General features: G+C 37.7%; 1 protein-coding gene across 3 annotated transcripts in view; it reads right to left on the bottom strand.

The window, feature by feature from the left end:
- The window catches only part of LOC145995311 (uncharacterized), an 89,163-nt gene that overhangs the window by 6,052 nt on the left and 62,638 nt on the right, over window positions 1-20,473 (bottom strand). Inside the window, exon 1 of one of the 3 annotated variants that reach the window (XM_083131917.1) lies at window positions 16,607-16,689. The exons of 1 other annotated variant lie outside the window; for it this stretch is intronic. In XM_083131917.1, coding sequence (XP_082988043.1) covers window positions 16,607-16,627 — 21 coding nt within the window. In that variant the 5' untranslated portion in view covers window positions 16,628-16,689. Of the gene's footprint in view, window positions 1-12,208; window positions 12,344-16,606; window positions 16,690-20,473 lie in introns of those variants that run through there. One more of the 3 variants, XM_083131918.1, reaches the window with a different exon arrangement.

The following is a 20,473-nucleotide window of genomic DNA, read 5'->3' as shown; positions in this document are numbered from 1 at the left end:
GTAGAGAAAATTAAGGCAAATAACTTCTCTCAAAAACATATTTTACCGTGTTTGTATGCCGCCAAGCATTGCAGATTCAGTGTTGCCACCGATATTTTATTTTCCTGTCAGATAACAAGACGTTAGCACTATACGGACACAATTTTTTCAATAAATTTAAGTTATCTGTATTGTCACCCTTCAAAACATAAGGGACTTGCAGATATAGTTGGCATAAAGTGTCTCGTTTCTTAACGAAAGCCCTGAAGACTGGACAACCTGTTTGTAGGGAGAACCAGGGTGCGAAATCACTAAAGATTCTAGATTGAAAGTGGACGCCATTCTGCAAATAACCAACCTCACTGAGCCCGAGACAACAGCAGGCTTTTTCCACTTAAGTTTAAGGTTGGAATTAGTACCACAACAATATTTCATCTTCTTCTTCTTCTATCTAATCAAACTCAACCTAACCTAGCCTCCCTAATGACGTCATGTCAGACAATGGGATACGTCAGACAATCTGATTGCTTAAAACTGTAGTGGCAGCATTCACTATCTAAGTTTACATAAATGGCATAATCGCAGATATCTCACATGTATTAAAGCGATCACAAGGGACTTGCAAGTGGGTTTGAACTTGGCAATATTAAATTTGGTACAGTTTTTGGTTTTACTAGTTCGATAGCTCTTTTTGTGTACGTACAGTGGGATCCATGAGTATTACCCTGCAAATTGTCCATCACCATGTTCACGCACTTTATTTGACCTAATAAGAGCTTGAAGAATTAAAAGGAAACTCAACACAAGCTGTTGACAACTTCTGCACCAGCATACATAAAAATTCATCGCTTAAAACTCATAGGATGTAAGAGAATTTTTAATAAAAATAGTCATGTACAATTTGCACGGTAATACTCATGGATCCCACTGTACAAGTTCGGGTTTTCTTAGAATGTAAATATATTAATTGTTTTCTAATTACGTGAAAATGTTATCATGAGATTTAATAAGCTAGGTTAGAACCAGAGTGCGAAATCCTGGGGGAGGGACGGGGGATTCCCCCCCCAACAACGATCTTGGTCTCAAAAATTCCCCCACCAACAATCTTGGCCTCAAAAATCCCCCCCATCAAAAATTTTCGGGGGGAGAGTTTCTGTTACAACAAACAAAAGATAAACAATTACTTTTAATTTCAGATATACTGTACTAAGAATAATATCAAATACACACAAATTAGTGTAGTTGTGAGTGTCCAATGCTTTTACTCTCTCAAGAGATCATTACAAGTTACATCAATACGCACGATAAAAGTAAAACAAGAATGCAAAACAATAATAACTATGAAATCTAATTGATTTATATTAACATAAAGCAAAAACTTAATAAAAACTTACACATAAAAAAACACTTCAATTATTTCATAATTTATTAACATCTTTAACCAGTTAGTAAAGGACGTAGTTTGCTACTTTATAATATCTCATATATTTAAAAGTATCAAATATATTTATTTTTGGGTAATTAATAATAATAATATATTTTTAATTTAGTAATTTATTTTTACTTTTATTGACATTATAAATATGTATATCCTATAATTAATATATATGTTTGTCACCAGCAGCAAGGGTATAGTTTAATTCACTGATTGGTAACATGTACAAATTTTCATACCCAAAAAAAGCCTGACTCCTGTAATGAAATCACAAACACGCTACTGAGTTGACTTAATTCCCACAGTGACTGTAAGTACTTAATACACAGACACTGTGAGTTTGGTGTCGTAAGGGAAGCTACATAATTCCTCATTTTTCTCACAGTCAGCATCATACGAATGGCATTACCTCTGTCCTGTCACGCACAAATAATTATTGTGCAACATGTCCACGTACGGAGTGAAAAGCAAGGCTCGAAGGGCGAAGTCTCATCTCGATTTCGTGACAAGATCGAGGACAGGGTTTACTTTAGGGACTCGCCACAGTGTTGCCACAACACGTTATGAAAAAAGAACTAAATGATATCTCAAATGGACTGAAATTGCTTCCATAGTGCCCTGTCTCCGGGTGGCGTAGGAATGATTGAGATTGATTTGGTTTATTTTACTTCACTTTTCTGCCACTTTTGGCTAATCGATAAGGATGAAATTGATGAAGGGACGCTCACGAAGGACGGAATTCGAACCCGGGACCACTCCGCCACGGAGGTCAGCTGTGACGCAGGAAAAGGGGGCATTGCATAGGCAATGGGAGTGTATCGTTCCAAAGTGTCTGCATGAATTGCATATCGTTCCGAAACTTCTTCATGAATCAAGTATCATTTCATGTTTCCTAACATCATCGGGGACGATAGTTCACACACAAATGGTTATTGCGGAAAGCTGACAGTATCTGCGAAGCTTATTAACATGAATTAAACACCAACCAATACTTTAAGTTTCTGTTATTCTTGCCTAAAAATATTAATGTATTATTAAATTTAATACAAAAAGTATATGAGATGGGAAAATCTATACCAATCTGTCACTTTGACACCGATTCTTCGAACAAAGAAACAGATATAATGGACTTTTCTGGGCAATTGTTACATAAAACTCCAAAGAATTTTATTTAAATATTTTCCCATAAAAAGGAACCAGGGGTGCCGGATTCGAATCCTGAGTGAGACATGGGTCTTTATATCGTGTCTCTCCTGTTGAAAATTAATAGTATAAGTGGATAATTGAAAACAAGAGAAAATGAATATGAAGATAGAAAAGGAAAAGAGAAGAGCGTTAACTGCATAGTTTCGAGTCACGATACCTTGCGAGTGTCTCGTCATAAATTTCATCTTAGCATCACTCATCTTCATTACCCACAAGTGGCAGAAAAGGAACAATAAACAAAAATATGAAATTAAAAAGGCACTTCGTAATTTTGTTTTTAAGAATAATCATTATTGACCAACAATGAGACAGGAAACAACCAGGAAGGATATTTGTGTGATTTAATGTTTTTATTGTTTTTGCTAATAAAGATATGGAAACATCTTGTTCAAAGGGAGACAGATGTCTACAATTGTGTGCAATTCTTGCTATTACACTTGAATACAAAATGTTTCATTCTCACACTGTTCAAATACCATATTGCCTGAATATTGAACGAATAAGATGGCTGTCTTTGTCACAGTGGCGTGCATACAAGGTAAGCTACCGAAGCATCGCTTCGGAATACAATATGCAATAACGCAACAATATATTATGTCATTATAATCACACGATTATTCAATAATATCTAGATAAAACCGTCACATTTCTTCGCTACAAATAGAACAAATACCAGTCCCTGCAGGGCTGCACTGAGGTTGAGCCGAAGCAATCTTCTTCTCGCATCGGTTAAGCAGTGGCAGACAGTTGCGCGCACACCTCAAGGTCACGAACCGTGTGCATGTATTTCTTCTGCAACCGAAGCTAACATCGGACAGGGAGTTCGAGAGTGTTTCAACTCTTATTGTTTTCGGTTTTCCTCAGTTTACGGGTTTGGTTTGCCGAATGTATATGAAAATATGTGAAGGTACCAGTTAGTATCTAGTAATATAAAACAATGTGTAATATGAAAGAGCTTTCGTCCAAGCCGTTTTCTGCCCGTTCTTTCTCAGAAAAAAATAAGATAATTAAAAATGGACGGCCAACACCAGAACTACCGAACTTGGTTCAAAAGACCAGTAAATTCACTAGACATTTTCAGTGTAATATGTATACCAAATGTGACTGGTTAGCCGGTAGCGCTGAGCTAAATGCGGTGTTTTGCTGGTATTGTCTGTTGTTTGGAAAGGATAGAAATACTTCTTGGACCAAAACTGAGTACATGCATTTGGGAAATTTAGTGAAGTCAATAGCCGAGCACGGACTGTTGTTAACCATCTACGATCGTCTGTAGCTATAGCTGCTTTTGAGGAACACAGAATAGAAACTGCGCTTGATGACCAGCTTAAAAATGAAATGAACTATTACCAGCTGTGCTTTTTATCAAGGCAAGCTTGCCCCTTGATTTGCTATTGTTTACTTAAAAATTATATATTCAGTGCTTCGGCTATCTAAATGGTCACCGCACGCCACTGCTTTGTCAGCATACTATAAAACTCTTCGTATGAGATTAAAGTAGTGCCTTTTCGTGGAGTTAGAATACATACCTTTACACTGGGGAACCAAATATTTACTTAGGGTCCCAGAAACAACCAAAATAAGCAGAAAATTATGGAATAATGCTCTTCTATATAAATAATATATAATCTGTATAATAAACAGCTTCTAAAGCAATACTATACCAGGCTAACATTAGTTCAAGAACAACCCGAACAGATGGCAATTAAAACATTCAATAACCTACCAAATTATATAAAGGTAGAAAATATGACAAAGTTCAAAAACAAATTGAAAAGCTATTATTAAATCATGAGTATTATATTAGTGACTACTAAAATTGTAAATTATAGAAATCTTGTATGTTTTTTTCTGAACTGTACTGAACACTCTAAATACTGGCTGCATCATAAGCAATAATGAGATATGCAGCCAAGAAATAAAAGTAAGAATAACAATGGCGAAGGAAGCCTTCAATAGAAAGAAAAATATTTTCTGTGAATCTATGAACAAAAGACTAATGAAATGCTTTGCATGGAGTGTAGCTCTATATGGTGCGGAAACATGGATACTGAGAACAAGTTAGAAAAAGCTACATGAAGCTCGAGAAATGTGGCTATGGAGACGAATGTAACGGGTGAAATGGACAGAAAAAGTGACAAATGAAAGTGTGCTAGAAATGGGTTGTGGAACAGAGATCAATGAAGAGAAAAAGAAAATGGTTGGGTCACTGCATGAGAAGAAACTGTATCCTAATGGATGCTATTGAAGGAATGGTCAATAGAAAGAGAATTTGAGGAAGAAGAAGATACCAAATGCTTGACATCAAAATAAATGGGTCCTACAATGTCACAAAGCGAAAGGCTCAAGATCGAACAGCATGGAGGTTGCAAGGAAAAGACCTGCCCTGAGGCAGAAAACAATCAATGCATGGTTTATATGGAGTAATAAAATTAAAATTAAAATTCTTAGTAAATTCTGTGAAAAATATTCATAAGATGAAAGCGAAGAAGATGGAGAGAATTTGACACCGATGGCCGCTGCAACCGAGTCCCTGAGCGGAATTCTCTGGCAGCCTCCCTTTAATGCAATCATAATAGCATGCTTGTTACCGTAACGAATGCTGCACACATTACTGACCTTGCCATAATAACCCACATTTCAACATCCAAGGTTTGTTATGTAATCAACAGGTATAGATTTATGAGATAATGGAATTGAAAACTAGTTTCTAGATTAATACATCACTCGACCGTGGTTCTTGCAATCCTATAAATATCAACACCATTATCTAAGCCGGAATTGAAATCCTTTTTTTCTCTCGCCACCTTAATGTTGCGTGGTAGATTGTTCGTATTAGCTCTTGCTACACTTTAAGTACGTTCGCGTATGCAAGCGATCAGTGGCATGCCCATGATTTTGGAAAGAGGGGGTAAGATAAAAGGTATAGCACCGTACCATGAACGCACATTTAGGGGATGTGGGGGGTAAGGCCCCAAACATTCTCGATCTCGACAATTTGGAGGTGATGAGATCAGCATCACGCTCCGGAGAACGATAATCGACCTCATAACGCACTTGGCCAACGATCGACCATAAACATGTGTTTGATTCTTGCTATGTTAACCTTTAAAAAGCTACATGCTTGCAAGACTTTTTAAAAAAACCTAATATGGAATATATTAATGAAATGCCATATAATGCTTCTACATAGTATTGCGTATTTTACGTTATGTAATATATTTTAGTATAAAATGCAAAAAAACAACAAAAAAACTGATTTGGTTATTTTAAAATTAATACACATGGTACTTAAGCTACGTTCGTTAATCCTATCAGCCGACTTACGTGGCGGAGTGGTTAGCACATCACGCTAAGATGCCAGGGAGTTCCAGGTTTGAATCTCGGCCTGGGCATGGTCTTTTGTGAGTGTCCATTCATCAATTTCATCATATCATCACTCATACTCATCTTCGTGATTAGCCAAAAGTGGCAAGAAAGTGAAGTAAAATCAACCAAATCAATCAATCAACCAACCAACGACATGGAGAGAAAATTTCAAAAACCGGAAATGTTGATTTACTTGATCCTACATCACCTTTCTGCCAGTTTTGACAATGGCGATGGTTTAGTGAAGGCATGGAATTGGTGAAGGGACAATCACAAACAAGCATGTATGACACAATGGATTATACTGGCTGTGATTTCAGGCACCAGAACCTCGGTAGTCTGCAAGAATGCAGTTCAGGATGTGCTATGTGGAAGTACTGGCGCACGCAGGGGGAGCTGATGGGGCTACCAACCCCTCCGAAATTTTAAGAAAGTCAAAATTTTCAAATGAAAGTAGCAAAGAACTGTGGAAAACCCAGAGTGGTAAATTGATCCCGATTACCATTTCTGTCTTTGAACACATTTCAAAACGGAGCTTAAAAATGCTAATCAAAATATTCTATTGTGAATTCCGCTCCTTCCTAGAATGCAGCCCTCGCGGTAAAAATCCTGCACCATCAAAGAGAAACTTACATTGGAGTGCCTTCGGTAAAATACACCCCAAAAAGGAAGAAATGGGGTAGGGATTACCGCAAGACGAGTGTCGTGTGTTCGAATCACGAGCATGGCATCAGCGTATGCTTTTCGTGATTCGTCCCTGGTCTGTTTCAACAAATTAACAATAACTTCTAGAGTCCTGGTTCTACCTAAGGTTACCAGACGTCCTCCTTTTCCGGGACATGTCCTACATTTTAGCCTTAAGTCCAGCGACCTGGAGGATTTTTTTAAAAAAAATCATAAATGTCCTACATTTTTATGAAAATGTAGTGTCATAATTTGAACTAAGAAAATGTGTGTTTCAGTTGAACAAAGAGAAATCAGGCAAGTTATAAGTCTATGGACTTCACTCCAAAACTCAATACTGAAAATTATTTTCATTCATTGTCAGACATTGGAATCGCCGATTTCAATTTCTAGATGAAGAAAAAATTTACTCCCGAAATCCAAAACCCAGAATGAGGAAGAGATCCCAGGTCATAATGTAAATGTTAATCGAGTATTTTCATTAAATTTCATTAACTGTTGAGAGAAATAGTTTCTCATAGTAATGTAATAGGTTTGCACTGGTTCGGTATAATTTCAGAGTTTGACTCTTCAGAGTTTCATAAGTATATTTTGACTAAATATGAAATTTTGAGAAAAATTGACTCGTCTGAGAACTACGACTGAAAGCACGTGCAGTAAAAAGTGTATTGTTCAATATTCATTACAAATTTGGAAATTTTGTAAAAAAAAACTTCAATAATGTTATTTTTAAAAACTGAAAATTTGCCAATTTTACAATATTTGCTAACATTTTCTAGTAATGTGTATTATTTAATGCTCCTGATTTGTGGCCTACATTTTTAATAAAAGTCCTATATATCGGTTCCTTTATAGTGATCTGCTAACCCTACTTCTACCTTATGCTTTGGGAACAAGCGCGCTGTTGCCAAACCAACAGCCCCAGAATTCTGTAGCTAAATGTTACATTCCCAACGTTTTAAGCACACGCTGAGAATTATGAGTATACCTGACTTTTTCACTCACTGTTTTTGGTGTTGAGACTGATGACACCCCCTTTCCCAAAGAAAGAAAAGGTTTAATTCGCACGCTGCCCCTGCCACTTTTAGCTGATCGCGAAAATGAGGACGAAAGTTGATGAGATTAAATTGGTGAAAGCAGAAACATACACACACATGGTAAGGACAAAACACGAGTCCCACAGACGCCAGAGCCTCGTTAGTCTGCAACGTTATCGCTCAGCTGCTTGACGGCCAAATAAGCGTTTCTCACTTGCTCTCTGGGCTAGCTTGAACCTTGCTCGCCACAGGTTTAAGGCACAGAATATGTCGTTTTGGTGTTTAGATCTCGTCAGGCAAAGAGTTAGAAGAGAAAAACTGAAAAACTGTGTGACTGAGGATGGTGGCCAATGAAGATATATTTACAATTAACGATTGCAATGTAACGTAATTACAGAGGAAGTTAAGTAACAGAAGGTAATATAATTTTCCACTGTTTGTAATTGTATTAAAATGAAAGTGCTTTGTATTGTTTATTCCAAAGATACACTGTTGTGTTCCAAAGCTGTGCAAGTGTGAGGAAAATAAAATTTGACAGTTTTGTCCACATCAGCCATTTCCATAATTAACAGCTTTTCATAATCACTGAAATCTTGTTCACTCGACGCAACCATATTGATCACAGATTATTTAAAGGCACTTAATAAATTTGATCAATGAGCACACAGCGTCAAGTAATCTGTCTGCTCAACGAGCGAAAATCTTGCTCAGCGAGCAGGGACGGCGCTACAGGAGGGATGAAACCCCCCGAAATAGGTCTTAGCCCCCCTATAGCCCCGCCCCTAGATTTTTGTAGTGCGGTAGACGCATTTTGACCAATATGAAAATTTAAATAATAGAAGTTTACATTTTCCACTATAAAACTTCCATTGGCGCAAGTAAAATATTCAAGTACATTTTCTAGTTCGGTTACATCGCAAGGTTACGTTATTACAATGTGTTTTGAAATGAAGGGAGGGATAGAGCAGCTGCAAATATGTGGCCACTGATCATTTGATACCAAGTAATTGGCCAATCATGAGTCGCCAAACGTACTACGAAATATGCTGCCTGTCTGGTAGGTGGACGTATTCAGTAGCTGTGAGATGGTTCTTTAATTGTTGCATATACAGCTAAATGGGTATACTGTCTGGCTGCCTTAGCTGAGACCATGGACGAGAGTGCGCATGCGCCAACTGGACGTGTTCATTGGCAAAATAGGGGTGACGGCACTTTGGTCAGAAAGCGGGTTCCCTGAAAATGGTCTGCTGTGGAAACAACAATGAAGTTTCAAACGTAGTAACATCGCCGCCAAAATACGTAGAGATGTTTACGAATTATGTAAGGGTACAGAATGAAAAAGATAACCATCCATATACTATATAAGCAAATAGAATATATCAGGAAAGTATTATTTACGTCACATTAGTAGATAAACTTGTTTGTAAACTAGTAACTTTATTTTTGGATCATTCAATTAAATTGATCTCCTTAGTAAATCTTATAATTAGCACAAATGTACACAGCATTAATCAGAATAGTTCACTAATAATAGTATTATTATATACATAGTATTATAAATATAATAAAGAAAATGTAGTAACTGAATGATTTGTGGCATTGTGTATTATACCGATGGCGTTTTGTAGAATGTGCAACAGGGACCAAAACGTCACACTTTTCTTTGTTCCACTTGGAAACAGTTTGTAACAAATTGTAAGAGACATCACGAACACACAGAAAGCAGTAATAAATACAACAAGCGAAACAATAGAAGCAAAATGCCACAGGGTGGTGTGGTGAGTGTTCTACCTGCTTCCCCTCTTGCGTTTGGAATCTTACTTCCCAGCTAGTTTCGTTTCCCTTGGCCGGACTGTACAGCCGTATCACTATATTTCGGAACAGGTCTAACATTCGTGGGCTGTTTTTTAGTTCATAATTCGAGTACCGACAATTACACGAGTGTTAGCGATGTTCTTTCATTGGTTTCATCGTTGTATCTATCCTTATCGCTGCAAATATTGGAGAGGGAGAAATACGATGTTAAAGCATGAAAGAATATACAAACTACCTAATTCGCAAATGTTACGAATTTGGCTCCCAGCACAGCTAATCTATCCATTTATCCATATAACTGCTGCCTTGATATCACCGGGTTCGATCCCCGGTGGAGGTAAGATTTCATTAAGTGGTTCGGATTCAACTAGAAGCTATAGCTCTCGTCCCGATTAGCCTCTGTGCATATAGTGCACCTCAATACAATACAAATCCATCAACTAATCATTGCATCACGCTTTGGCAATTTTATTGCTCGCAGACCTTGTCCTTTATGTTAATTAATTATAATTTGAGAGGTTAGACAAAAAAATTCTGCAGAACTGTCATAGTGGCCAAATTTGATTCAGTGCAAGAGAATCAATCTTTGAAGCACATCTAATACTATTCATCCTATGCTGATCAGTATTTACGCATAATACATATATTTTGAAATAAAGTTATAATCTTCAGCAGTTATTTTCAAAATGCCAAGTGCAAGAGTTGCAACTACATTCGTTACTTTTATGTCAATATACTTGTCTCCAAGTAAGGGGAATTTGTAGTGAAAATGTGTTTGTTCCTTGAGAGTGGCACCTAAGTGGACGGTATTGCCTCATCCTTCCCGTTTTTAGTCCTAAGTTTTGAATTCCAGTCGTTGAACAAGAAAACGTAAGATATTTCATCATGACAGAGAAAATGGTATCATTAACACACTTTCTACTCAAGGGTGGTATTGCTTATTTGATGCCTACTTATTAAGTTAGTGCCGCTTTTCTGAAGCACGAAAAGCTACAATCTTTCTCCGCTCCCTACTGTTGTGATTTGGACAGTTCAGAGTTATGACACACTATGAGGCAGAAGGAACTCAAAATAAAGACCCTTCAGCAGCTGGTTGCAATGGTTGAAACATTCAAAATTGCCTTTTATGAACTTTATATGCTTTGTGTTATTGTGAAGTGGTAGAGCAGCCGGCTGAACTTCGCCCATGAGAAAAGAATTTCTAATTCTAAATGTGCATACCCCCATTAACGGCTGCTTGCGGCAAATCAAATGTTACCTTCAAGGGCGCCCGCAGGGAGGGGGCAGGAGGGGCACGTGCCCCCCCCCCCCCCGAGATTTCTGGAAAGAGTTAATTCGAATGGAGAAATTGTAGAGATATTTTATAACAAAAAGTACTGTTTTCTGTGACTTACAGGCCATAAGTTATAGCAACAATTATTATTATTATTTGAAATCCGGTTACATTTAAGCTTACAGTCTATTCTACACTCATTATCTAACTATAAAAAACAGCTTTTTGTCAGTATACAGTTATGCAAATTGTATATGGATATACAGAATATGGAAATTACAAATGTATGTAATTTTTTTAAAAAAACATTAGTATTAGTAGTAATAATAATAATAATTATTATTATTATATTAATAATAACAGAAATAATAGCAACAATAATAGCAGTAATAACAGCAATACTAAGAGCAATAATAATAGCAATAATAATAATAATAATAATAAAAGTTTCAGTGACGCTGCCCGCCCTGAGAACAAATTCTGCGGGGACCCTTGGTTACCTTCGCAATCGAATTTGTAACGAGAGGTTGAGCATGGCTGTAGCTGATCATAAAAACAGACATATCTTGCAATGTAGTTTCTTGCTATGGTTCATTTTCTCATTTTAGCAAAAAGCATTCAAACTCTTTACATAGAAATAGTGTTAGGTGTATATTTATATGTACATATATGCAGCGAGTTGATAATGAGTGTAGGTTTTATGATGTATTTTGTTCTGTTCATAGTAAGTCTGTGATGTTATTTCACTCAAAAATGGCTTAGGAAAAGAAAGCAATATAATTATTGCATATGATTTTACACAAAAAGATTCTTACCTAAAAGTACTTTTGTATGTGATGGAACAAAATGCAGTGATCTAGCTTTTGGTTCTGCCTGTAATAATATATGCCATTGATAAAATTACACCGTAGTAAAGTATTAAGTAAATACACTTTTGCCGGTATTAGTTAGCCCCCCCCCCCCCAGAATTTGACTCCGAAATCTGTACCCCCCACTTATTTCAGGCTGGCGCCGTCACTGTCATTGAGCAGTGGCCGCGATTAGGGGGCGAGGCAGTTACCCCCGCCCCCTACTTTTGCTAAATCTTATCTGCAAAGGGAAATATACTGTCTTTGCCCCCCAGTTTTGGCACCGTGCCTCCCCCCGGTTTTGGAACCCAGTGGCCGCCACTGTCAGCGAGCATCGCTCAGATGTGGCTCAGATACTTGACGCGCCCCAAGATGTACAGTCACGGACACTGCCGGGTTCTAATGAATACATCGACATACAATGGAATGGTTACAACCCGGCAGTGTCCGTGACTGTACCACGTGGAAGAGAGGTTGACATTCAGGTGTTCTTCAGAAGGGTCACCCCCGCGTGAAATAGTCAAAATACGTAACACGTTCAACAGCATAGAAATAAATTGGTTACCTTCTGTCCTAGGCTCATTGTTATCTAGTCCTGCACCGGAACGAGGAAATCCTTTAATTCTAGAATCAGTTCTACTCCCTTAACCAACACAACGTCCACGACCGTTTCCAATCCTTGTTCACGAATCACTCTCACTCCTTCCTCCCCTCAAAGGGAAGTTGTACTCAGCATTCTTGCGGTAACCCCGCCCTACTTTTGCGACGTGACGCCACATTCCGATCACACACTTCCTTGTCTCGTGTGACACCACCTGGCTCGCATCAAATTTCACTTGCCAGCACGTTGCATTGTCAGCATTTGATTCTTCAAGTTTTGCAGGAGACCAGTTCTGGTGGAAAAAACTAATTGTAACATACGAAGCAAACTGACATTGCTCTAACTGGACATCCAAGTCCAAATCATGGCCGGATCTAATGTGTTGATTTAGATTTTAGAGAATTTTTCAAGTACGAGCCTTTACAGTTGTTCATAACTTACAATAACCATGCTTTCTATATCCTTTGCTTCTCCTTGTATTTATTTATTTATTTTATGCCGTCCTCGGTGGTGGAGTGGTTAGCACATAGCGCTACAACATCAGGGTATGGATGTTTGTAAGTGTCTCTTCATCAATTTCATCACATCATCACTCATCCCCACCATGTGTGTGCTCACGAGCGCGTGTGTGTTTGTGTGTGTGTGTGTTCAGGGCTTACAGTGAGCCGGAACGCACAGGAAATCCTTTCCGACAAGTCAGTTTAGTGCAGGAACTTAGTTCCTGCTGCGACACTGGACATCAATCTTATTTATTTAATACATTGTACATACAATAGTCCATCCTTTGTTACATTAGTTCTTGTAAAAAATAGATGAATAGGAAAAGAGAAAGTTCTTGTACTAAATTCGTCTCCTGTTGGTGCTATCCGGAAATTTAGTAAATATAATATATTTCGGTCAGTGCTATTCGTTTAAGATGTAGGGTGTGAGGTGACCCTTTCTCAAGACACCAAAATGTCAACCTCACTTCCACGTAGTACACCCTGGACTGCATTGCGCAGACTAACGAGGCTCTGGCGTCTGGTCTCACAGCCAGTGTATAAACCTCTGTGGGGCTCGCGTTGTGTGCTGTAACATGTGTAGTCGTGAATATCCCTTCGTCATTCTGCCAAAACTGGCAGAAAAGCGAAGTTAAAAGACCTAATTCGATCAATCAATGAATGAATCGTTTAAGATGTAAATGAGAACCTAATTTCCTGAAATGACAGACATGATAGATCTTGTGTTTATATATTTACTTTGGATGCAACAATAGCAATAATAATAATTATTTAAGTGATGAGCACGATTTGAAAACCAGGTACATCACAATGCCAAAATAGGTGATACAAAATTACAGAATTGAATATATAATTATAAAATAATACAATGAATCCTACAATCTTATACATTATCATAAGTTCATATTGTAGCTTTCTACAAGTTCAGCTATTAAACCTTTGCCCTTTTTGAGACATGCTAGAATTGCGATGTTCCTCTGGCAATATCTGGGAATTTTATAAGAAGTATTATTCAAAAAGTATTCACTATCTATTTGGAAAGATAAAATATGTCAGTCTGTACAAAATTGTTCCTTTACATGTCTCTTGTCTTTCTTTTAAGGAAGACATATTCAACTGTCTTAACCATTCAGAATAATGCTGTTCATAGTAATTCTTTTTAAATTTCATGCGTAACAACCTGATAAAAAGTTTTTGAACAGATTCAACGTTTTGAAGGTACCTACTTCTTGGCTGCCAGGAACCATAATTCATTAGCATATTGAAGACTAGGACAAACTGTTATAATAATATAATAATAATAATACTGTTGATAAATATCATTGTTATTTTAATATGCATTATGTAGTAGTAGTAGTAGTACTCGGTACTCGTGTCTATCCATTTGTAGTTGGCGTTCAGTCTATTGACTAAAACCACTTTAAGCACTGTGTGTGTGTGCCTGTGAATGGGGGATTGCAATACATGAGCCATTCCGTATCTGAACAACATGTAATTGCTACTCATGACAGCCTGCTTTTTCATAACATTAAAAAACACTTTAATGTTTGTGAGTGTCCATTCATCAATTTTATCATGTCATCCCTCAATGTTCTCAAATTGGCCAAAAGTGGCGCAGAAAGCCAAGTAAAATATAGCAAATCAACCTTTAATGTTGACTTTTTTTACAATTGTACGTTCCAGTTTGTTTTGTGAAAAATGGCAAAAAGATTTTGGTTTTCTTCCTGCTGTTATAACTTCTTTGGAACAATCAGGAGTAGCACTAGCGCACCAGATAGAAGTGAATAAAACTGTAAATAACTTACATAGTGCTTGTAGTGGATTGGGACAACAAGTATCAACGAAAATTAGGAAAGTCTTGAAAAAATAAAACAAAGGGTATCATACATTGTGCTCTATTGCAAACATTTTATGCGAGAAAAATTTTCTTTCGACACTACAGAACTTGAGCCGAATGACACTTCACTTTAGTGCTCCTCTTGTGTCAGCCGAAGTAGAAAGAAGCTTCTCTCAGTACAAGGCTTTGCTGGTGTACAATGTTTATTTGAAAATTTACAGAAAGTTTTCATTGTATATTGCAACTCAGGGCTCTTAAAGTGAACTAAAAATAGTATGTACAAATAATTATCTCAGCATTTGTTAAATATTGATGTTTGGAACAGTTCAGTCGTAAGACGATGTTTTTCAAATTATAGACCATATTTTTTTTAAATTTTAGGTCAAGAGCAGGGCTCGAAAAATTTTCTTCAGAGCTAGGCGCCAGCTCTTAAAATCAGGCGCCAGGCAACCACCTACTAGCAATTCTGCATACTACAGTATGTTTCAAAAGTCGCGCAATTCAAACTTTGAAAATGCATATCATGAAAATCGTAAGAGATATTTACACCGGGTTTTCTGCACTAAACTAATCCTGTAGGCTATCACTGGGTTCATAAATTTATGTTAGCATTTATCTAAATACATACAATTACATTATTTAAAAAAAACTGTTAATTTGCTGAAAACATCTGAGAACTGATTTTCAAAAATAAATACCAACTCTTAAACAATTTGTGGGATCATTTGTTGGTGTTTGACTGGTTGTAAAACAATTGCTTTGTGAGGTACAGCAGAAGCAGGGCATTTTTATTGGAAAGCCCCTTGCACGTGAGTGTAAGAATGAGTAGTAAAATACTCTTCAGCAATGCACACGCACTGCTCCAATGAATACGCCATGCTGAATCAATTTTTTTAAAAAAAAACAGGTACAGTAGCGGCGAAAGTGAGCGAAGAGAATTCAATGAAACCAGGGGCAGCCTAGGATTCTCTCAAGAGTCCTATTTCGGCACAAAATCTTGATTTACGAATTTTCACGTCAATATATAGCCAATACTTAGACACATGTTGCATGCGACTGCTGGCAATATTTCGACCTGCTAGTGTTGCCATATACGGAGATGTGTCCCAAAAATGGCACTTTTCACTCAACCCATAAAATCGCCAGTCAAAAATTCATCAAATGTTGCACATGACCAATATTTGTCGCAAATGACAGACTGACGTGGCATCAGTCATCAAATGTCTAATTATGACCCTTCGATCATTTCTTACATATTTTTCTTACTCAGAACTCCATTTCTGGAAAAAAATGAATGCTGCTTTCCGTCAGTTATTAATTTATATATATTTTTTTGTACGGAGTGAACTGAATTTTAAGCATTGAAAAATATCTCAATGGATGAGGCTTTATAATGCAGAAAACCCGGTGTAAATATCTCTTACGGTTTTCATGATATACATTTCCAAAGTTTGTGTTGTGCGACTTTAGAAACACTATGTATAAGATGCTGAGCATCACGGTATTCAAAACATCGCTAAATTATTTGAGAGAGCAGAAAATGGGGTGTTGGGGAACAAAGGGTAAGAAATTGTTACTGATTCTATGGAATGTTCACAACATTGATAAAAGAAAAAAAATCATTTCCTAACTTACGCTCTACTGGAATTTGAACTTAGAATCATCAAAATTTCGTACATATTACAGCAAAAGATCACAGTCGCCAGGCTGAAATTTTTAGCGACTGGGATTTTTCGAGCCCTGGTCAAGAGCATTTTATATTTTCATATTTTGGTCATGAAAATTCTAGCCCTACTCATCAGTTTCATCCAATCATCTCTCATCGTCGCGATTAGCCAAAAGTTGCAGAGCGACGGAAAGTAGCGGTATCGGACTCGTGAAAAATTTCGTCTGTATCATGCCTAAACATTTGTATAACACCAATAAATAAGATAAACTTATTATTATATCTTACAACTAAACTAACGAAATTTCAATTACAACAACCAAAGACTACAAGAAAAGAGACACGACGGATATCCTTACCGAGAGTTCTGCAATGCCCATTTGTCCACGTCCGGCGGCCGCAGCGCCCAAACTGCTCTCTCATTTCGAGTGAAAATCCAAGTGACGGTTGGTTGCCTCGCCACGCCGTATCAGCTGCATCACAAAGCAAATTTCTGGCTTTCTAAAACACCTTTCGTTGCCCGAGCTGCAATTGGGCATGACCAACATGGAGAGATGCGAAAGATGCTGCTCTCTGCAATTGGAACGCAATCTGCGCTTCATTGTATCTCGGTGTGTTCCTTTCCCCTTCCCACATGTAAGGTAATTGTAGTATCGTATGTCATCCCACACCACTCCGGAGTCGCGTGGTAACAAAAGGCGTTGTATGAACTTTCTAGCAAGGTAGAGGGGAGAGGGGGGAGGGAATAAGAAGATAAAGAAGAAGAAAGACATGTTCGAATTGTTCATTTACGGTGATTGTGATACGTTCCTTTGTTTGTTTTAAGTCCACTTTCTGCTAAGATAGGCTAATCGGGACTGGACCTACAGTTTAAAATAAAGTGTGGCCCAAAGGAAGACATACGTGTATTTTTGCTACGGCTAAAAAACTGTTTAAGGGGGCAAAACCCGCCTCAAATGTCAAGATGAGGATAAATTGACGTGGGGATCTGACCCCTGTGTCCCCCTCCGATTTCCATGAAATTTGGCAGGTGTATACAGGGACCCTATGCCCCCTGATTCTTCCTATGCCATATTTACGTGGTTTCGGGGTCAGATCCCCACTTCAATTTCTCCACATCATGACATTTGAGCGTGTGGTGGTTGCCCCCTAAAACAGTTTTTTAGCTGAAACACAAAAACATGTACTTGTTCCTTTGGGCCCCTCTATACACCTGCCAAATTTAATGGAAATCGGGGTGGTACACAGGGGTCAGATCCCAGCGGCAATTTGTCTTCATCTTGACATTTGATGGGGGTTGCCCCCTAAAACATTTTTTTAGCCGAAACAAAAAAAAAACACGTATTTCTTCCATTGGGCCCCTCTGTACACCTGCCAAGTTTCATGGAAATCGGAGGGGGACACTTAGATAACCTCCATTGTAAGTATATAATTATGAGTATTGTTAACATTTTTACTAAAAAGAGTTTCAAAAGACGATGTGCATGAACTAGGAGAGTGGATGGGACGTTTGGGCTACAAATGGCTCTCACGTGACATTCACAACGAGATCATTGATATATTAGGGAGATCTGTTTTGCGCTCCGTGGTAGCAGATATTAAAAGTTGGGAATATTTTGCTATTATGGTAGACGAATCTTATGACATATCCATCCGTGAACAATTGACATTCTGCTTTCGAACTGTGAATGAAAATGTTGATATTTTTGAGGAATTCATTGGCTTTTACGAGATTCAGAACACTGAGGCCAAAACTTAAAAAAAGGAAGGGAGTGAGTCATTCACTAATTTATTTCAGTGATCAGAGCCCCCCCCCCCCCATAATTTTGACAAGTCGGCGCCCCTGCGTGCCTCCATCGGGCACGTTCCTTTGTCAAATCGGTACAAAATTGTTCGTAGTCAACGGCAGTTTCAGGAGAAATTTTTTTGTCTAACATTTTAGAGCATTTATTATGTAACATTACAGTTTCTGTTTCTTCAATTATCCTACTTCAGTCAATACAGCGTATCGACTAATCATGCTTCTCAATCCTTGTACAGTCACAAACAAAAATTTAAGGACACCTGTTTTTCTTTGACAGTTTAAATTAATGTCACATGAAACTTTTACCTTCATAAACACAAAGATCATTTTCAGAAACTCTTTTAATAGTCAATTTCTCCACCATCAGCTTTCAAACAGTCTTCGGTCGTCTTCGGCATTGTTCTTAGCAACTTACTGCATTCATTGAGTTATTGAATTAAATGTAGCTTATATATCTTCTTAATAATTATTATCTAATAAATTGTATTTATTTGAAAAGTAAGTTTGTGCAAGTGAAAGATATTTCCATATTGTAATTTTGTGTATGATCAAGGATTGGAATTATTGTTTGACTGACTTCAAATTTTACTGTTGGATTAATCGGGGCAAAGAAGAAAGGACGACAGAAAAACACTGAAAAAGATAAATTCAATAAATAAGATAATACTGCAGATGGTGCGCTGGCTGCAGTTGCAGAGCTCCGTTCTTGTCTGCAGCTTATTAACAAGTAGGGTAGAGGGAGATTGATTCCGCAACATCTTTGGCTGTTGTGCATTTGAGGCTTCGGAACGAGTCACAACTCTCGAAGCAGCCAATCAACCATGCGAGCCGCTGACGTAATCTCAACCAAGAACCTATCGCTAAGCCCTTTGCTCAGGCTCTGCACACCCACTAGGCTCGCTAGACAGACTCGCTCAGTCTGCTGGAGATGTTCCGAAAGTAATTGGACTCTACCTATGCTTTTGTGTAATGGAGTTCACATAGGATACGAGTCAACGAAGATCGATCACAAAAAGGACAACCCACAAAAGCGATAACACAACGGGTACACTCCAGGGTTGTTAAAGATCCAGATTTGATTTTTAAATAAATTCAATTCCGGTCCAGTAGAGAAATTCAGCAAGCGTAAATGGGTTCTGGATCGTAAAGAACCTTTTCATCTGTAAAGTGTTTCAATTCGGTCCAGGAACCTTTTTTACGAGATCACTTTAAATATCGTCCAGAAACTTCTTTCCAGCTAAATTTAAATACGGTCCAGGAAACATTTTTCGGACTGAATATAAATTCGGTCCAGGCACCTTTCTCAATGAAACAATACGCAACTTGGACCGAATTTAAATTGTGCGAGAAGAAAAGGTTCCGGTCCTGCAGCGGAACCCAATAGAACCCATTAGAATGTATGGCTTCCTGTACCTTTAACTACCCTGGTAGACTCCAACACTACCCTGCTACGCTTAAAGGTACGAGGAACAGTTTTCGCGTCCAGCCAGACGCGAGGACCCGAGAGTTCTCCCCCCCCCAACCACCCCACCGACTTTTCCCCACAGCGAGTTGGGGATAGAGAGGTCAGAGTGCTGGATGGTTGTAGTAGGAGGAGAAAACACGCTTATGGGAGTATTATTATTGTACTTCCGATGGCGTACATAAACACATCAGCGGGAACAGTACATGTTGAAGATTTTACTTGTGTTAGGAAAAGTCGAAATTTCCATTTCATTAGCCGTAACTTGATGTGGAATCACCATATATTTTACAGATCGTATCTAGTTTAAAAATCAACTTTAAAAAACACTTTCACTTGAAGCATGGAGAGAAATCCATACTATCTTGTCCTATATCTTGCTTTTTTCAGTAGCAGTTCCCATTCCGAGGAAATGGCCGCCATTTTTGGACAAAGTTAAATAAAAAAGAAGATAATGTCTATTATGAACTAGCTTTGCATAAGAGTTACAACAACATAAAAATGATTTATTTTTTAAACTGGTCAAGGAACTAATTATTATATTTTGATATGGATTCATCTAGATAAGTGATGTAGGTATGTAATTAACATTGTATAGCGACCAGAAATTTTAATCTGTTAACCGGATGCATTTAATCGATTTATGAAATTTTAATCGATTTTAAACAGCGTTTATTACTTGAAGTAAAACCAACTAATACCATTTCTAATTTTATTTTTTTGAGACAATACCATGTAGTAACATTCCAATAACCAGCAATCAGTGAATAGGTAAACAAGGGTCATTGAAACCTGGCCTATAAAGTTTCCTGTTTTGCTAAGTAACTAATGTGCAGTCAGGTTCATGTAGACTGAATAAGAAGTCTTCAGTTGTGGTGTTTCTTGTAACATGAAAACAAGGCTTACAACTGTGTTACATTATAATCGAATCGATTAAACACATTTCATCCGTTAATCGAA

The sequence above is a fragment of the Lepisma saccharinum genome, chromosome 11 (genome assembly GCF_977018435.1).
Source record: "Lepisma saccharinum chromosome 11, izLepSacc3.1, whole genome shotgun sequence".
Classification (NCBI taxonomy): domain Eukaryota; kingdom Metazoa; phylum Arthropoda; class Insecta; order Zygentoma; family Lepismatidae; genus Lepisma; species Lepisma saccharinum.
The sequence above is the reverse complement of the archived record's forward strand: the minus strand, read 5'-3'. Positions and strand labels throughout refer to the sequence as shown.